We start from the raw sequence: 16194 nt of genomic DNA on the forward strand, positions 1-16194 counted from the left end.
TGGTGTGGATGCTCATTTAAACTCTAGTAGCTCCACCACCACAGCTCGTTTGTACCAGGTTTTTCACAGTCTCATAGACCCATCGGTTTTCCAAAGACTTTGATAAACTTTCTTCTTTTCTTTTCTACATCGACGAGAAAAAGCCAGCCCTTCATCGGTGGATCCTGGAAATGTGCCTGGAAGCACTGTATCTCTAATCGGGCCAGGGCTCCCTTTCCTCGTGTGAGTCGTGCTTTGGCGGCATGGGTCATCGTGAAGCCTGGTCCCGTGAATACTGTCCCTAGGTACGTGTAGGCCTGCACTATCTCCATTGGCTCCCCACGGTAAGTGAAACTATGTCGACGTCGATGTTGATGAAGCACTACTTGGGATGTGTTGAAGATCATAACCTTGGTTTTCCCAAGGTTGGCTGTCAGGTCCCTCTCTCTGCAGAACATCTCCAAGGCCTCCAAGTGTTTCTGCAAACCCTCTGCTCTGCTGAGGACTATGTCATCTGCATAAAGTAGTATCTGTACCATCAAATAAGCCAATAGGGAGCCCTCTCCTCCTAGGCGATCAACAAAGGATGTGATCTCATCAATGTATAGTCCAAAGAGAGTCGATCAGAGGGGGCAGCCTTGCTTCACCCCTATGGTGCTCTCAACCCAATCTGATAGCCCCCCAGGAGTGCTGATTCGCACTCTAACAGACACATATAGACTCATCACTCCCCAGATCATGACCTCTGGGAGATGCAGCTCCTGTAGTCGCCTGATCAGGCGAGAACGGGGACTGTGTCGAAAGCCTTTCGAAAGTCCATGAAGCAAGTGTAGACCTTATGGCGCCTCGATTTTGCTTTCTCGATGATGGCTCTCAGGGTAAAAATATGATCCAGCGTGGAGTGATGTCTCCGAAACCTGCCTGCCCAAGGGCCCGCTGTCCATGATCCTTTGTATGGCTTATGATCGCCCTCTCCAGTACGGATCCAAAAATCTTAGCCAGAGTGTGGCCAATCATGAGATTGTGGTAGTTCACGGGGGTCCCCTTCCTTATGTATTGGTACAATGGTGGTAGTGCTCCAAGTAGGTGGGAATCCGTGACATATCGCATGGTTTATTTGTTGCGCTAGAACCAAGGCCAAGACCTCCTGTCCATGTGCAAAATGTTCTGCACGTAGCCCCTCATGGTCTGGTGCTCTCCGTTGTGCAGACAAAGGAGGGCATTCCTCACGTTCTGCGTACTGAACAAGTGACAAGTAGTGGGTCTGGGCATAGAGGACATATCTGGTGGCATCTGACTTGGGATATCATATAAGGAGCATGCATATCTGAGCCACATCTCTGGGTCCATGATGGGAATGGGCTGTTTCCCCTCTGATAGGAGCCCCCAGCCAATAATCGGGTCTCCCCTCGAAAGGATCCGACCACCTCATCAATCCTATGAGTGAGAAAAGTCTGCTTCTTATGTCTTGTCATCTGACGTGAGATGCGATGTGCCTCAGATGAGGTCAGGTGTCCCAAGGCCTGCTCGCGTGTGAGGTGAGCTCTCATCTCCTTACACTCATCATCATACCAAGAAAAGTACTTCATTAAGTATGAATAAAAACCGTAGAGCAAGCTCAAGTGCAAGAGTACATCATGTCAAGCATGGGAAAAAACAGCTCAGAATGAGCAAACAAAAATCCCGGTTGGCGGCTGAAAATGCCACCTCATCCCTGAAGGAGAGTCAGAGAAGAAAGGACAATCCTTCCAGACTCTGAGAAAAGCAACCCTCCTAGCAATAGCAATCGTGGAGATTCCCTGTATGTTCGCTCAAATGGCCATCAAAGTGTGTATAGTATTTGCCCAGATATTGGCGATAGTGTGAGAAGGGTGAACCTGGGAGTCCTTCAAAGCCTCTGTACATCTGGCTTTCCAAATATGCCATGCTGTGATACTAGCCAGAATCTCCCAAGATGTGTCTACAGAAGCGTGGGGAGCTCTGAATGGAGTAAACGGAACATCTCGGAGGGAGCATGACTCCACAAGATGTCGTCGAACAAAGAAAGCTGTGTCCGTGTCATGTCCCTCAAAGAAAGCCTGTGGACTAGTGAGTGACAACCAAGCAACTGATCCCCAAGTCATGAAGAAGGGTGCTCTATGAAAAGTGCAAAGTATCCCAGCAACACCCTTCCAAACCGTTCTCGCCTCAGTGCACTCCCAAAGGCAGTGCTGCGCTGACTCAACTGCTGAGTGGCATCAAGGACATGTAGGGTCAGCCCCGAACCTGGATCTCCACAGGTTCAGTGCAATCCCTCCATGAATAGTAAGCCAGATGAATAAGGTGATTTTCCTATTCCTGAGGGATTTCCAAAGCCTCCTCCAAAAGTTTTTTTACATCTCTGCAGAAATGTGAAAAGTATCCCAATGAGGAGCTCTAGAGGGCCTCTAGCCCCTACAACTGAGCTGGAATCTTCTGGCATTTCTGACCATGTAACGAAAGAAGGGGATGCTCTTCTCTCGATGCCTTGCAACTATCCACTCCCATTCCCCTAGATCCCACTGCAAGGATCTAATAGGGGAACCTCCATACAGCCAAAGCCTCCATGATCCAATAGCCAGGAGAACGGGGTCTCTGGATCAAGATACCACTGTGAGTCTCTACCCATCTCCATGTATCCTGCAATCCTGACAGGCTGAAGAGGAGCCTCCAAAAGAATGTCCTCTGAAGATATGTGGAGTTTGCCTCCTGCATGAACCTGAATGCATGAACCTGAAAGACAAGGGTATCCTCATGTGCATCCCGCAAGGCTATAACATGCAGAGGGATACGTGTCCTCGAAAAAGCCCCCTAGGTGGACTCAAAAATAGGCAAATGGTCTGTATCCATCCACTCCACTGGTATGGTTGCATCTATCTGCTGCATCCTGGCTGCACTTCCTCTAAGGTGACTAACTGAATGAGCTCTCTGATCCTCTGGAAGCATCCTGAAAGCTTTCCAAGCACCGATCGTGGATGCAGGTCCCAACTCCCATCTAGACTACTGCATATAATGTGACATGCCCAGTGATCTGCCATGCTCATCTAGTATGCAATCCTTCCACATGATGGGCTGCCTGTCAATTTCTTCACGAGAGGAGGGTGGAACTCTCCGAAGAGTCCCAAGCCTTCATAATGGCAGCCATAAGAGGGGAAGTAGGAGATCAGAGACGGGCTGACGTAAAGATCCATCTAGGGCTGTCCATCCAATCTCCTCCCTGAGAAGGTGTGCATGTCTGTATACTGCGTAAGAAAAAATCCTTCCAAGGCTCCTAAGCAGGCATCAGACCTCTGACCACCATCTTGCAGAGCAAGGCTCTACATTGCAAGTCTGGATCAATAATATTGAGGCCCCCTTCCTCAGTGGGTAGAATAAGAGTCTCCCAAGCCACCCTGGCTATCACATCTGAAGTGCCATCTAATCCACTCCACAAAAAATTCCTAATAGGTCTCTTGAGCTGAGTGATACTACTTGTAGATCAGCACCAACAAGAGCAAACAAACCAGGTTGTAGCCAACAGTACCTGGTTTACAACCACCACTCTGGATGCAAGGTCAAGTCTGGCCGAACGCCAAAATAGGAGTTTCCTCCTGATGCTCTCCAACATGGGAGCGAACTACTGTGCTGGAGAAATGCCCACCCCAACCTGGATCCAAGATACCTAACGGAGACGCCCCTCTGAATCCAAGTAAATCCAATATCAGCACCCCAATCTGGAGTGTCCTCATCACTAATCCAAAAACCATTGGATTTGTTCTAGTTAATGTGAGCCCCTGCAGCAATGCAAAATAAATCCAAGGCTGTCCTGAAAGAGGTGAGTGTTTGTGGAGTGGCATCCAAAAAAATAGGTGTGTCATCTACCAGCTCACTATCCAGCAACTCCTCTTCCTGTCTCAGAGGCTCATAGCTTCAGCCACAAATAAGAATAGAAAGGGGGCTAGAGGGCATCCCTGTCAGATTGATCTGGATATCTAAAACGTGTCTCCCCTGACTCCACCAATGAGTACCTGGCTATGGGCTGGCCTGTAAAGAGCAGAAACCTCTCTAATCCACAAATCTGAAAATCCAAAGCAAAGACGGGTTCCCTCTAGAAAACCCCAATCTACCCTGTCATATGCTTTTTCGAAATCCAGGAGTAGAATTGCCAGTCTATGGCCCTCATGCATAGCCCACTCAGAAGCCTCCCAAAATGAGAATATATTATCAAAAATGCTTCTGCCATGGACAAACCCTGTCTGTGTGTCATGTATAAGTTCTGGCAGGATGGGCTGCAATCGCAGCAGACTGATGGCTTTTGCCAAGATCTTATACAAAGTGCCCAGTAAGGTGATCGGTCTCCACTGAGACACTAAATTTCTGCAACCTCCTTTTGGGATAAGATGAATGAGACCCTCCGAGAGTGATTCCAGCATCTCACCCCAGTCCCAAACGCCCTGCAGGGCTGAGGTGATGTAATCCCCAATCTGAAAAACAGTGATAGGATCTGAAGAAATGGGTTGCCCCTCCTGATGAGCAGGTGGGGGCACTGGGGCAACCACATCTATGCCTACAGTAATATCACTTGCCTGTAACCGAGAATGGTCCGAGGTGCCTCGTAAAGGTGGCGGAGTGTCAGCAACCCTCACAGGCATCCAACGGGTACTGATCGTACTGTGCGCGCTGAAGAAGAGGGTCCAGGTCTAGGGACTGGGGTCCCGAAGGTGCTGGGCGAGAAGAGGGGGCTCTGGTAGCGCGTGTAGAAGAAGTAGGACGAGAAGGCGGAATAAACCGTTTGGGCCTTTTCTTCTACCTTGGGCAATACTTGGCGAAGTGCCCAAGGGCAAATCCTGCACTGATCTTGTCTTCCAGCAACCTCGACTCTCTGTCGAAAAAAAGGAACCATCTGGTCGCTGGAGCATAATGTGATTATCTGTAATATCAGGGTCAGAGACGACGACCCTGACTCGTGGCACCCCATCCAATCTAATAGCCTCTGCCGCTGAAGAGGGCATGCCAAGGAGGGGGGGGATCTCTATGACCAACCCAAAAGTAGCTCCTATGGACGGTAAGAGCCGATGGTATAGACCTGAGGAAGGCCAAGGAACCTGTTGAAAAGTGAGGTAACCCTGCTATCTTCCTCTACTGCATCGAAACCCAAAGTGAAGGGTGTCAAAAAGATCCTCCTGGAGCTCAATGCGAAAGGACTAGCCCTGAGTACTGAACCTACTGCCTCTGGAGAATAAAAAACCACCTGGAAGAACCCTCGTCCGAGCAAACGAACATCAGTGAGGTGCCCTGCGAAGTCTCCAGGTAAAGCCGAAAGCATCCAATCCCTAGCTTGTAGCCTGGAGGGGTGGGAACCATGGATGCGAGCAAAGAGTGAGGTGGCATACTCCTGCTCTGAGTCTGTCTTGAGCTGCTGAAGCTCGTCTTTGGAAAAGGTAACTGTTTTTGCGGCCGGTGGAAGCGGTCGAGGGCTGAATGGGAATCCATTCGTCAATCAAGGTGGAAGGGCTGACACGAACACGAGGATGCTCTGTCCATTCGACAACCTGCTGCCAGAGAGAGAAAATCTCTCTCTTGTTCCGTCAGGGGAAGAAGAGGGGGGAGAGGGAGGGAGGGAGGGAGGGTTGAAGCAGAGGCAGGGGCAGAAGGAAGGGGCAGGGGAGGGAAAGGGAGGCAGGGTAGGAGGAGCGGGGAGTAGAGGTAGAAGGGGGAGAGGAAGGAGGGGCAGCGGGGAGGTAGGGAGAGGAGGGGAGAGGGCAGCGGGGGGGTAGGGAGAGGAGGAGAGAGGGCAGCGGGGTAGGAGGTAGAGGCGGGTAGGGGGAGCAAGGGGTAAGGAGGGAAAGGCAGTGGGGGGGTAGGGAGAGGCGGGGTGAGCAGCAAAGGACAGGAAAGGAGCGGGGTAGGGAGGGAGAGGTAGCGGGGAAGGGAGGGGGAGCTAGCGGGGTAGGGAGAGAGGGAGCGGGGTAGGGAGGGAGAGGCAGCGGAAAGGGGAGGGGGAGCTAGCGGGGTAGGGAGAGAGGGAGCGGGGTAGGGAGGGAGAGGTAGCGGGGGTAGGGAGAGGAGGTAGCGGGGGTAGGGAGGGAGAGAGGGAGGGAGGGTAGCAGGAGAGGAAGCGAGGGGGGACAGCAGCGGGAGGAGGGACTGTCTCTGCTGTGACTGGCCTGGTAGTGAAAATACAAAATGTCATATATGAGTGATCAGCATCGAGTGGGGGAGGGGGTACTACAAAGTCGTGAATCTGAGATGCGAAGGCAAGGGAGCCCATCAGGTAGTCCACTGTGCTTGCCCCCCCTCCATGTGGAAAACAAGTGAGTCCACCGGATGATGGCCATCTCTGAAGGCCGTTGTATATGATCAGATCATATACTGCTCCCATCACAAGTAGGTGCCATCCATACCCTGTCACGTGTGGAGCATCTGCTGAGTGTCTCACTATCCAGAGCTCAGCTGCATCTAACTCTAGTACTATGAGGGAATTGGATGCAAAGTCAAGTAGTCCCACCTGGTTGTCCCCTGTGCGTGCATTGAAGTCACCAAGGAGGAGGGTTTCACCCTGTCTAGAGAACTCTATGATATCATCATGTATACTCTAGTACAGGTTGTTCCCTTCTGTGGCAACCTCACATGCATCTGAACACCCCGCAATGAAGATCGGTCGTGCCTCTGGTATCTCAACTCTAATCCACATGTGCCCTGCATGTTTCTCTTTCCTAACCACTGAAAGGAGTGGCCTGAGAACTGATTTGAAGAGGACAGCCACACCCCCAAAACCTCGTACTCCACTATCCCTCCCCAATTCCCTCCTATGGGCAGACTCCCATGTGTATCCTATCATGGTGGGCAGCCCTCTCTCTGGGCTCTCATGGGTCTTGGTGTAGAAGACCATATCTCTGTTACTGTATGTCTCCAAGAACCCTCCTGGGTCGGACCAAAGGGTGCCATTTACAATTCCACACTGCCATCTTCAATTTGTTTTGCATGCTCGTCCCATTGTTCAGACACCGTCATGTGCTGTCCCCTTCTCCTGCATCTCGTACTTCTCTTTCTGCCCTCTCTCGAATGATCACCTTGCCATCCCTGTAAACTGCCCATTTCCCCTCTTGTCTTGCAGCCATCACCCGCACCATTCCTTCCCTTCTATGCTCCTGCTGTAGGAGTGTGAGGTCTTCATCTAGATAGATCTCGGTCCCCTTCAGTGTTGCCCGTGTGCTCATGAGGGTGGATCTATCTGTGGCTGTCCGTAACTTTACAACCAAGGGCCTCGTCGGTACATCTTCTTTACCCACTCTCCAAGCTGATTCACAAGTAAGGTTGATTCCCATCTTGTCAAAGATAATTTAGGCATCTGACATGGGGCTATCACCTACAATTGAGAAAAGGGGCTGACGGATATTTATAGAGGAGGAAGGGAGAAGCTTCCAAACGGACATGGCCAAAAGCTTCGCGACTAATTAATACCATAGGTTAATCATGCCTTTCCTTGTTGCAACAAACTAATTAATTAATACAATAGATTAATCGTACCTTGCACCCCAAAAGACTAATCAATACATGAATAAAACTCATCGCAGGTGCCTATTTGTCCCAAGGTATATGGTGAGATGGCCTTAAGTTAACCCAACCTCCATAACACTAGTCATGCTATTTCCAAACGTGCACATAACATTGTGTACAATTAACATCTCTCTCAAGTTTTTGATAAAGTAGCTGTTGAACCATGCCTTTGCCATAACATAGTGCATCTAGCCATTGAACATTTGAATAATCAAAGATAGACAATTCAGCTCCAAGATTGGATGGTAAGACCATGTAAGCATCATGCAGCTGTGGCAAGGCAATAATCCATGTCCCAGTCCCTTTCACATTAAGCTTGAAACGAGGCTGGTCTAGACTCTGCATAGTGCATCATGTCTGGCCCAGTCATATCCCAGGACTGAAAGGGAGCTTGAGTGCACATGTCAAAGGGAAGGGCTGCCCTGTCAGTATCCCCATGGGGCTATGTTATGCTGAATGGTTGTCTTGTGGATAGCCTTTTTCCATGCATGTGACCCCAGGACATCACCCATTAGTATTGTTGTTGGTTAGTGGAGTATCATCATGCTCTATGAGATGACTCTTTTGGGAATAAGTTGCTTGTCTTTGTCTTTCATGATCCTTGAATCCCTTGGAGTTTGTTGTCTCGTGCTTGCCTCATCACCATATCTATCCTTGATGACACTTCCCATCATTGCTACCCTGCCCATCTGCCAAGGTATCATGTTGCACAATGCATTGGTGTTCAAACTGTCATAACAGCAATCTTACTTTTGCTACCCATTGTCTTAATCATTTTGGTTGCCATTTAGACTCCACTATGTACTTAACCTTTGGGCATTTGTAGCTTTAATGAAAAATAAGGATCAGCTGCAGGGCTGTGCCATTTGGTTTTATCCCTGAAATCCATATGCCTACTACTGTTAAGTTCAACTCTTCGCCATGAATCCTTTGAAAATGTGGTTATTCTCCCTCCTAAGAGACACTGAATAGATGTCGAGCAACTCGTCAAAATTGTCCAGATTTAATTTGGGTTCATTGGTTGGTTAGCATAGTAGTATGCTGCTCACTAAGAGGGTGTTCCCAGCCTTTGCCATGAATCCTTTGAAAATGTGGTTATTCTCCCTCCTAAGAGACACTGAATAGATGTCAATCCCATCCCCATCATTTTTGGTGTGCAGGAGAAAAGCATGGGCTGCAGCATAGTAGTATGCTGCTCACTAAGAGGGTGTTCCCAGCCTTTGCCATGAATCCTTTGAAAATGTGGTTATTCTCCTTCCTAAGAGACACTGAATAGATGTCAATCCCATCCCCATCATTTTTGGTGTGCAGGAGAAAAGCATGGGCTGCTTGCCCTTTTTCTGCATTTCAAGGTGCAGTACCTGTCCAATCTACTCACACATTTGCTTGCCGATGTGCTGGTCCGTTTTCGTCAATGCCTTGGCCTGATTTTGGGTCATGATACGGAGCAACATTGACAAAGCATCCATGAATTTGTCCCCTTTTTCATCAAAAGTGTGCATTAGAAAATCGAAAGGCATTTTCATAGCACTAGTGGGTGCTTTCGTAGTGCCAGTCATTGGATCTTGTTGAGCGGACTGTGCATCATCATCAGTGACACACCCGGGTCCTTTAGATTTGTATGTAAGTGTCATTTGACCCTTGCAAAGGCGAAAGATTGGAATAAGTGCACTTATTCCACCTGGAAGACAAGTAATCAGCTGGAAAACACAGCTGCCCGACTGATATAATTGAGACATAAAACTTGAACAGATGCAGATTCAAGGATAAATGAATGTTTAAGGATCTACACTCTATATGCATCTAGTACTCATGTGCAAAGTAACCCTTCAAATGGCGAGAGGGGAAGCTCATTAACTCTCCCAAAAAAAAGAGGTGAAGAACTCCTGAATAAACAAAAATGAAGATGGAGCTGCTATAGATTTTGCACAATGGCTGTAAGACTATCGTAGACTATCAGAAAAACAATAATAATAAAATAAAGAAGGGGAGATGTTACTTTTTTGAGAGGTATGACAACTAAGAAATTCAAGAAGGCAATGAAGGCATTTATGATCGAGGACTTAGGGCTTAGGCAGGGTACTTACTACTTAGGAATTAAGTGGGGCACCTAGCATACCCAGGACCTACGACCAGTAGGAGGGTTAGGATAGGAATAGGTGAATAAAGTCCAGATCTAAGGTAAAGTCAGCAAAATTACAAGGCAGTGACTTGAGATGGGCAGAGACTCCCAAATGAGCTAAGAATCAGTACTTACTACTATTGCCCACACATCAACCTCATGAGATACACATGAGCTTCAAAGTAGCATAGTCACGCCTATAGCCACCAAACCCTGGGTTCAATGCGCAATCACCCTGATTTGCATTAGATCCCACTGCCTCTAGTTGGATATTAGAGCTTGCGCAGCCACCCTTGTCGCCATCTGGCAAGATATCAATAATCATCTACACCCTGTGCACCATCTGGGAGGGACCTCCGAGTCACCACTGAAAGGTGGGAGCATTTCTGCAAGGCTTGGCCTGCAAATATTTTTGTCATCACCGTGAGCTGTATTCGCTGGATGTATAGACCTCCACCCTGGTTGTTAGCCCTTGTTCTCCCTAGGCTGTGAGCTGGGTTCTCTGGAGATAGGCTGGTTCTTCTGACAACCAGTTCTTTTTTTCTCTTTCTCCCCATGATCAGCACCTTCCGAATTGCTGATTTGTATGGTTGTCTTTTCAAGTATTAATAGAAGTTCTTTTCTTTGGCGAAAAAAAAGAAAGAAGGATTGGAACTTGTAGAAAGAAGCCACGGGAGCCCAACTTTATACCAAATGTGACATGCAAGAAAAAGAAACTGAAGAAGACATGCCACTTGTATTCCACTCAGTTAACAGACACCTCAAGTGGAGATTTTAGCATGTTTTTTGGGGGTTATCCCACTTATCTGAAAGGCATGACAACGAACAGCCATGGCCGGTTATTTTGAAGAAATGCTCAATCACCAAGATCATCTCCTTGGCTAAAATTAGATTGGGTGTGCTGTAAAACTAACCATGGTATTATACATTTCTCACAGCAGGCGCACACAGTCTGTGCATTTTGCACACAATGTACGCACTCATTAGTTCGCCCGACTTTTTCAATTATTACCAAAAGCCACCTTTTTGTTTGTTCGGAAAATTGAGAATCACGTCTATTCTCTATAGTATATCTCAATTACTGCCACCTCGCATGTTTTTAATTTCTATTTTCAAACAGGTCCACCAGAGGATGGTAATGCAATCTACATCTCTCTCTTTCCCGGCGACAGCCCTTTTCCCTTCACCTTTTTTTTTCTTATCTACCTCTTTTGCTCTCTGTACTGTTGTTGGTCTCTTTGTTCTAGCTGCTTGTAATAATTCTAAGTGAAATAATTGAGAGAGAGAAAGAGAGTATGTGGAGGGGGGTTGGGACACTCATGCACTGCAGGCTTGGAGGGAAGTGGCGTAAAACTCATCAATGCTTATGTGCTTGCATGGAGTCAAGAGATAAACCGAGAGTTTTGCACTTAGGACAAATTTTGCCAGTATTACATTTTAATGCCTGCACATCTTTTTTATATATTGGCAGATATTATTACAAATTCATTGTTGGAGGTCAGTGGAGGCATTCAAACAATCTGCCAACTGAAGTAGACAGATGGGGGAATGTGAACAATGTGATCTATGTTGGAGATCTAGCAACCACTAATTTTAATGCTTCAGGTTGTCTTAACACAAAGGTATACTTTGAAACATTCGCATTGGAGGTGTAGCAAAGGCAATGCCAATGCTTCTGCTCATTAACTCATTAACTTGAATTTGAATAGTCTTCAGCGGCTGCACTTATTTATCATCTCACCAGGTATGAAATCTAGTGGATGTGTGTGGGCTATGGCTTCAAAGATTGTGTAGGTAAGTCACGATGAGGAGGTCTTAAGACTGACTTACCTGATGTTTGAAACTAAGTTCGGTGTTATCTTTCTTTGAATGTGTAAACTGACTGGTTAGTTCCTTTCTTTCTTCCATCCTTCAAACATATGCCTTTTTAAAAGTATAAACCATGACACCTATTCTCCTTGATTAGAAAAACCTTGATCATACAAAGAAGACAAATGTTTAACAACTTTTGGGACCAAGCAATGAATATTGTGAAGAAGGCAACTTGGGTCCTTGCGAAAGTGCAAAGATCATTGGCTGCAAATGGTTCGATATAAAGCAGTACAAGTCCAAGGGAAGCCTTGGAAAATACAAAACATGGTTGCTATCCTAAAACAAAGGCATAGAATACAAAGAAACATTCTCACCTGTAGCAAATATCTTAACAGTTCCATTGATCACGGCCTTTGCCCCACTTACTCAGGAATAAATTAAATGGATGTGACAGCCCATATTTTTATATGTTTAATTGGAAGAAGTTTCATGGAGCTAACTATAAAGAATTATGTGCACAAGCTAAATAAGCCACTCTCTAAGCTCTTATTGACGAATCTACTTTCAAATGGCATTAAAATGTCAAATGATGATAGGAAGCTCTATTTCAACTGCAAAGACAAACTGGTTGTGTTTTAGATGTGAATGGTGTGATAAGAGCATGTCATTTTGGTGAACTAATTAAACAACAGAAACAATTATATCCAAGGCAACCTCACACTGAAGTTTTATTCTTCATTGACATTTTGGAAGGCGATTGCAGACTTTTCTCACACGAAGCAAGATCACATACTACTCTTGGAATATTTCAGTCATTGGAAACCCCTATCTACCCCATTTTATCCAGATCCAAAGTGGATAGCACATGATTTATAATGATAGATGCTTCACTACATAGGCAGCTAAATGAATGCCCACTGTACCTCAGTATTACATGCCTTAATATACCTTATGTTAGTGAAGTAGTGAAGAAGCATGTGAGGGATACATACATAGTAATAAAAGAACATGTTTCATGAGGTTGAAACGTGACGAAATGGTTCTAGCAGAAATGTTTCTTTTGAACATGCAAAACGTGGCACTTGCAGACGTTTACTCATTAAAACAAGTCCTCCCAAAAATGGTACAGTTTTATTAACTTCGTTTTTACAAAAATTGGGTTTCTTTTTTCGGGGGGGGGTTGCTTTTTTGGTGCATGTTTGTATGTACAGATTGTGTACTATATTCTATCTATGTGCACTAATTTTTTGTATGTGTACGTGCTTTTGGTTTTTTTATCATGTGTATGTGTGTGCACTGTGCACTATAGTTTGTGTGTGTGGGTGCGTGTGATTGCTGCAGAAAGACAACAGTCACATGCTTTTCCAAGCACTTCTGGTGGTTTGGGATCCAACCGCCGAGACAGGGTTTTGATCTATTCTTTACTTGGGTTCGTTATTGGGGACACTGGACTTTGTGGAAAGATCGGAATCATAGAGTCTTTGGTGACCCAATTCCATCCAAGTTTCACTTTTCCAGATGTCACAGAGGCAATCTCTCCTATCGTGAGATTTTCTGACTTTGTCTTTTTTTTTTTTTTTTTCATGAAAAAGACTTCTATTAAGTAAGAACAAAAACCCGCGAGAGCAAGCTCAAAGCGGAATACATCATGAAATCATGAGGATAATAAAAAACCCCCTCAGAGTGAGGTGGAAAGAAACCAAGGCTGAGGCTGAAAGTGCCATCTCAACCCTGTAGTAGAATCAGAGAAGAAAGGAGAATCCTTCCATTCCCTAAAGAAAGAAACCCTCCTAGCTGAGGCTGCACGGGAGTCCCCCTGCATACCCGTCCATACGGCCATCAGAGTGTGTACGATGTCTGTCCAGATACTAGCCAATGTGTGCGAGGGATGAACCTGAGTACCCTCCATAGCCTCTGTGCATCTGGATCTCCAGATATGCCAGGCTGCTATGCTCGCTATAATCTCCCAAGAAGTATCCACAGAGGCATGTACAGCTGTAAAAGGACGGTGTGGAACCACATCCAACGAGCAGAGCTCAACCCGATGACGTCGAACCGAAATGGCCCGAGAGGAGTCAAGTCCCTCATAGAAAACCTGAGGTCCTGTAAGAGAAAGCCAAGCCACCGAGCCCCAAGTCATAAAGAGTGGGGAATGGGCAAAGTGACTGAAGATCCTGGCTATCCCCATCCAAATCAATCTCGCCTGTCTACAATCCCATAAGCAATGCTGAATAGACTCCGAAGCAGAAAGGCAACGAGGGCAAGTAGGGTCGGCTCCGAATCTGGACCTCCAAAGGTTCACTGCAATCCCTCCATGAATAGAAAGCCAAAAGAAGATAGTGATCTTTCTATTCCTGTGGGATTTCCAGAGCCTCCTCCAGAAGTACCTCTGCTGATCCGCAGTAATACCAAAAGTCTCCCAATGAGGAACTCTGGAGGGTCTCCAGCCTCTACTACTGAGCTGAAATCTCCTGGCATTACTGACCGTGTAACGAAAGAAGGGGATGGTCTTCTCTCGATGCCCCGCGTCAATCCACTCCCACTCTCCAGGGTCCCACTGTAAATACCTGATGGGAACTCCTCCATAGAGCCAAAGTCTCCAAGACCCGGTGGAGAGTAACTGGGGGTCAGGGTCTAAGAACCACTCTGAATCTGATCCCTGCATCAAAAGGCCTACGACCCTGATAGGCTGAAAAGCAGACTCAAGCAATATATCATCTGTAGATCTGAGCAATCTGCCACCATCCTGGACACTGAAAACCAAAGCATCCTCCTGTGCATCTCGGAAGGCTAAGACCTGAAGTGGAACCCCGCCTCTCGAGAAAGTACCTGCCCAAGTGGAGGTAGTGAGAGGCATATCATCTGTGTCTATCCAAGCCTCTGGAAGGGCTGTCTCAATCTGCAAGATCCTCCCTGCACTCCCTCTGAGATGTCCTGTCAACCTTGACTTGGTTTCCTCTGGAAGCCTACGGAAGGCTTTCCAAGATCCTAAAGAAGAAGCAGGTCCCCTCTCCCACCTGGCCCACTGCATGTAGGGTGAGGCACCCAGTGGTCTGCCACGATCATCTAAAATGCTGTCGTTCCACATGATGGGCTGCCTATCAATCTCTTCCCGGGAGGAAGGAGGAATTATCCGAAGAGAGCTTCTGAAACTAGCCCAAGCTTTCAGAATGGCAACCATGAGAGGGGATGAAGGTGATATGAGGTGTGCTGAGGTGAAGATCCATCTAACACTGCTCATCCAGTCTCCTCCTGAGGAAGGTGTGCACCTCTGTATGCTGCTGATAAGAAAGTCCTTCCACGGTTCCTGTCCTGGCATAAGTCCTCGCACCACTATCTTGCAAAGTAAGGCTCTGCACTGTAAATCTGGATCAATAATATTGAGACCTCCATCCTGTGTAGGGAGGATGAGGGTCTCCCAAGCCACTCTGGCTAAGGTATCTGCTGTGCCATCAAGCCCACTCCAGAGAAAGTTCCTGATCGGTCTTCTGAGCTGAATGATGCAGTCCCTAGAACGGCACCAACATGAACAAATAAACCAGGCCGTGGCCAAGAGGACCTGGTTGACCACCACAACTCTAGAGGCAAGATCCAGCTTGGCTGAGCTCCAAAAGAGAAGCTTCCTTCTGATGCTCTCCAACACGGGAGCAAACTGCTGCGTGGTAGAAATACCCAAGCCGACCTGGCAGCCCAAATACCTGATAGGCACACCCCTCTGAACCCAAGTGAACCCTATGTCAAGTCCCCAAACTGGAGTGTCCTCATCACTGATCCAAAAGCCATTGGATTTATGTCAATTTATCTGCGCTCCTGCCGCCAAGCAAAATAAATCCAATGCTGTCCTGAAAGAAGTCAATGTCTGTGGAGAGGCATCCAAATAAATCGCTGTGTCATCAGCCAACTCACTGTCAAGCAGCTCCTCTTCTCTTCTGATAGGAAGTCTTAGCCCAAAGATGTCAGCTTGAGATCTAACATAGATGCTCATAGCTTCGGCCACGAATAAAAAAAGGAAAGGAGCAAGGGGGCATCCCTGACGGACTGATCTCGAAATCTGAAATCTCTCACCTCTTACCCCACCAATAAGTACCTGGCTATGGGCTGATCTGTACAAAGAGGAAACACCTCTGATCCAAACATCAGTGAATCCAAAGCGTAGAAGGGTGCCCTCCAAAAAACTCCAATCTACTCTGTCATAAGCTTTTTCAAAATCCAACAGTAGAATGGCAAGATTCTGGCCACTCTGCATGGCCCACTCTGAAGCTTCCCAGAAAGAAAAAATGTTATCAAAAATACTTCTGCCATGCACAAATCCCGTCTGAGTGTCGTGGATAAGATCAGGGAGAAGTGGCTGCAATCGGAGGCTGATAGCCTTGGCCAGAATCTTGTAACAAGTCCCCAGAAGTGTGATAGGCCTCCACTGGGACAATAAATTTCTGCTACCTCCTTTTGGGATAAGGTGGATGAGGCCCTCTGTAAGCGATTCAGGCATCTCGCCAGAGTCCCAAATGGCCTGCATGGCTGAAGTAATATAGTCTCCAATCATATCCCAAAATGCAATGAAAAAAGACGGGGTGAGGCCATCTAAACCTGGGCACTTGCCCTTGTGAAGGGCTGAAAGTGCAGTCCTGAACTCTGTGTTGGTGAAAGGTGCGTCAAGTAGAACCTGCATATCCGGATTCACCAACACTGGGATACTCTGCCAAATAGCCTGTCTAGCATCCTCT

At 47.0% G+C, this 16194-nt stretch overlaps 1 protein-coding gene across 6 annotated transcripts in view; it reads left to right on the forward strand.

The window, feature by feature from the left end:
• LOC147879880 (phosphoglucan phosphatase LSF1, chloroplastic) overlaps positions 1-16194 on the forward strand; it is a 204324-nt gene that overhangs the window by 147777 nt on the left and 40353 nt on the right. For all 6 annotated transcript variants that reach the window (XR_015540634.1, XR_015540635.1, XM_087371540.1 and 3 more), the window contains exon 10: positions 11130-11280. Coding sequence is in view for 4 of the 6 variants with exons in the window: in XM_087371540.1 (XP_087227666.1) it covers positions 11130-11280 (151 nt within the window). In the remaining 2 variants the exon portion in view is untranslated. The remainder of the gene's footprint in view (positions 1-11129; positions 11281-16194) is intronic.

This window comes from Dipteris shenzhenensis, chromosome 33, assembly GCF_047967505.1.
Source record: "Dipteris shenzhenensis isolate YYH24624 ecotype China chromosome 33, Dip_SZ_1.0, whole genome shotgun sequence".
Lineage (NCBI taxonomy): Eukaryota > Viridiplantae > Streptophyta > Polypodiopsida > Gleicheniales > Dipteridaceae > Dipteris > Dipteris shenzhenensis.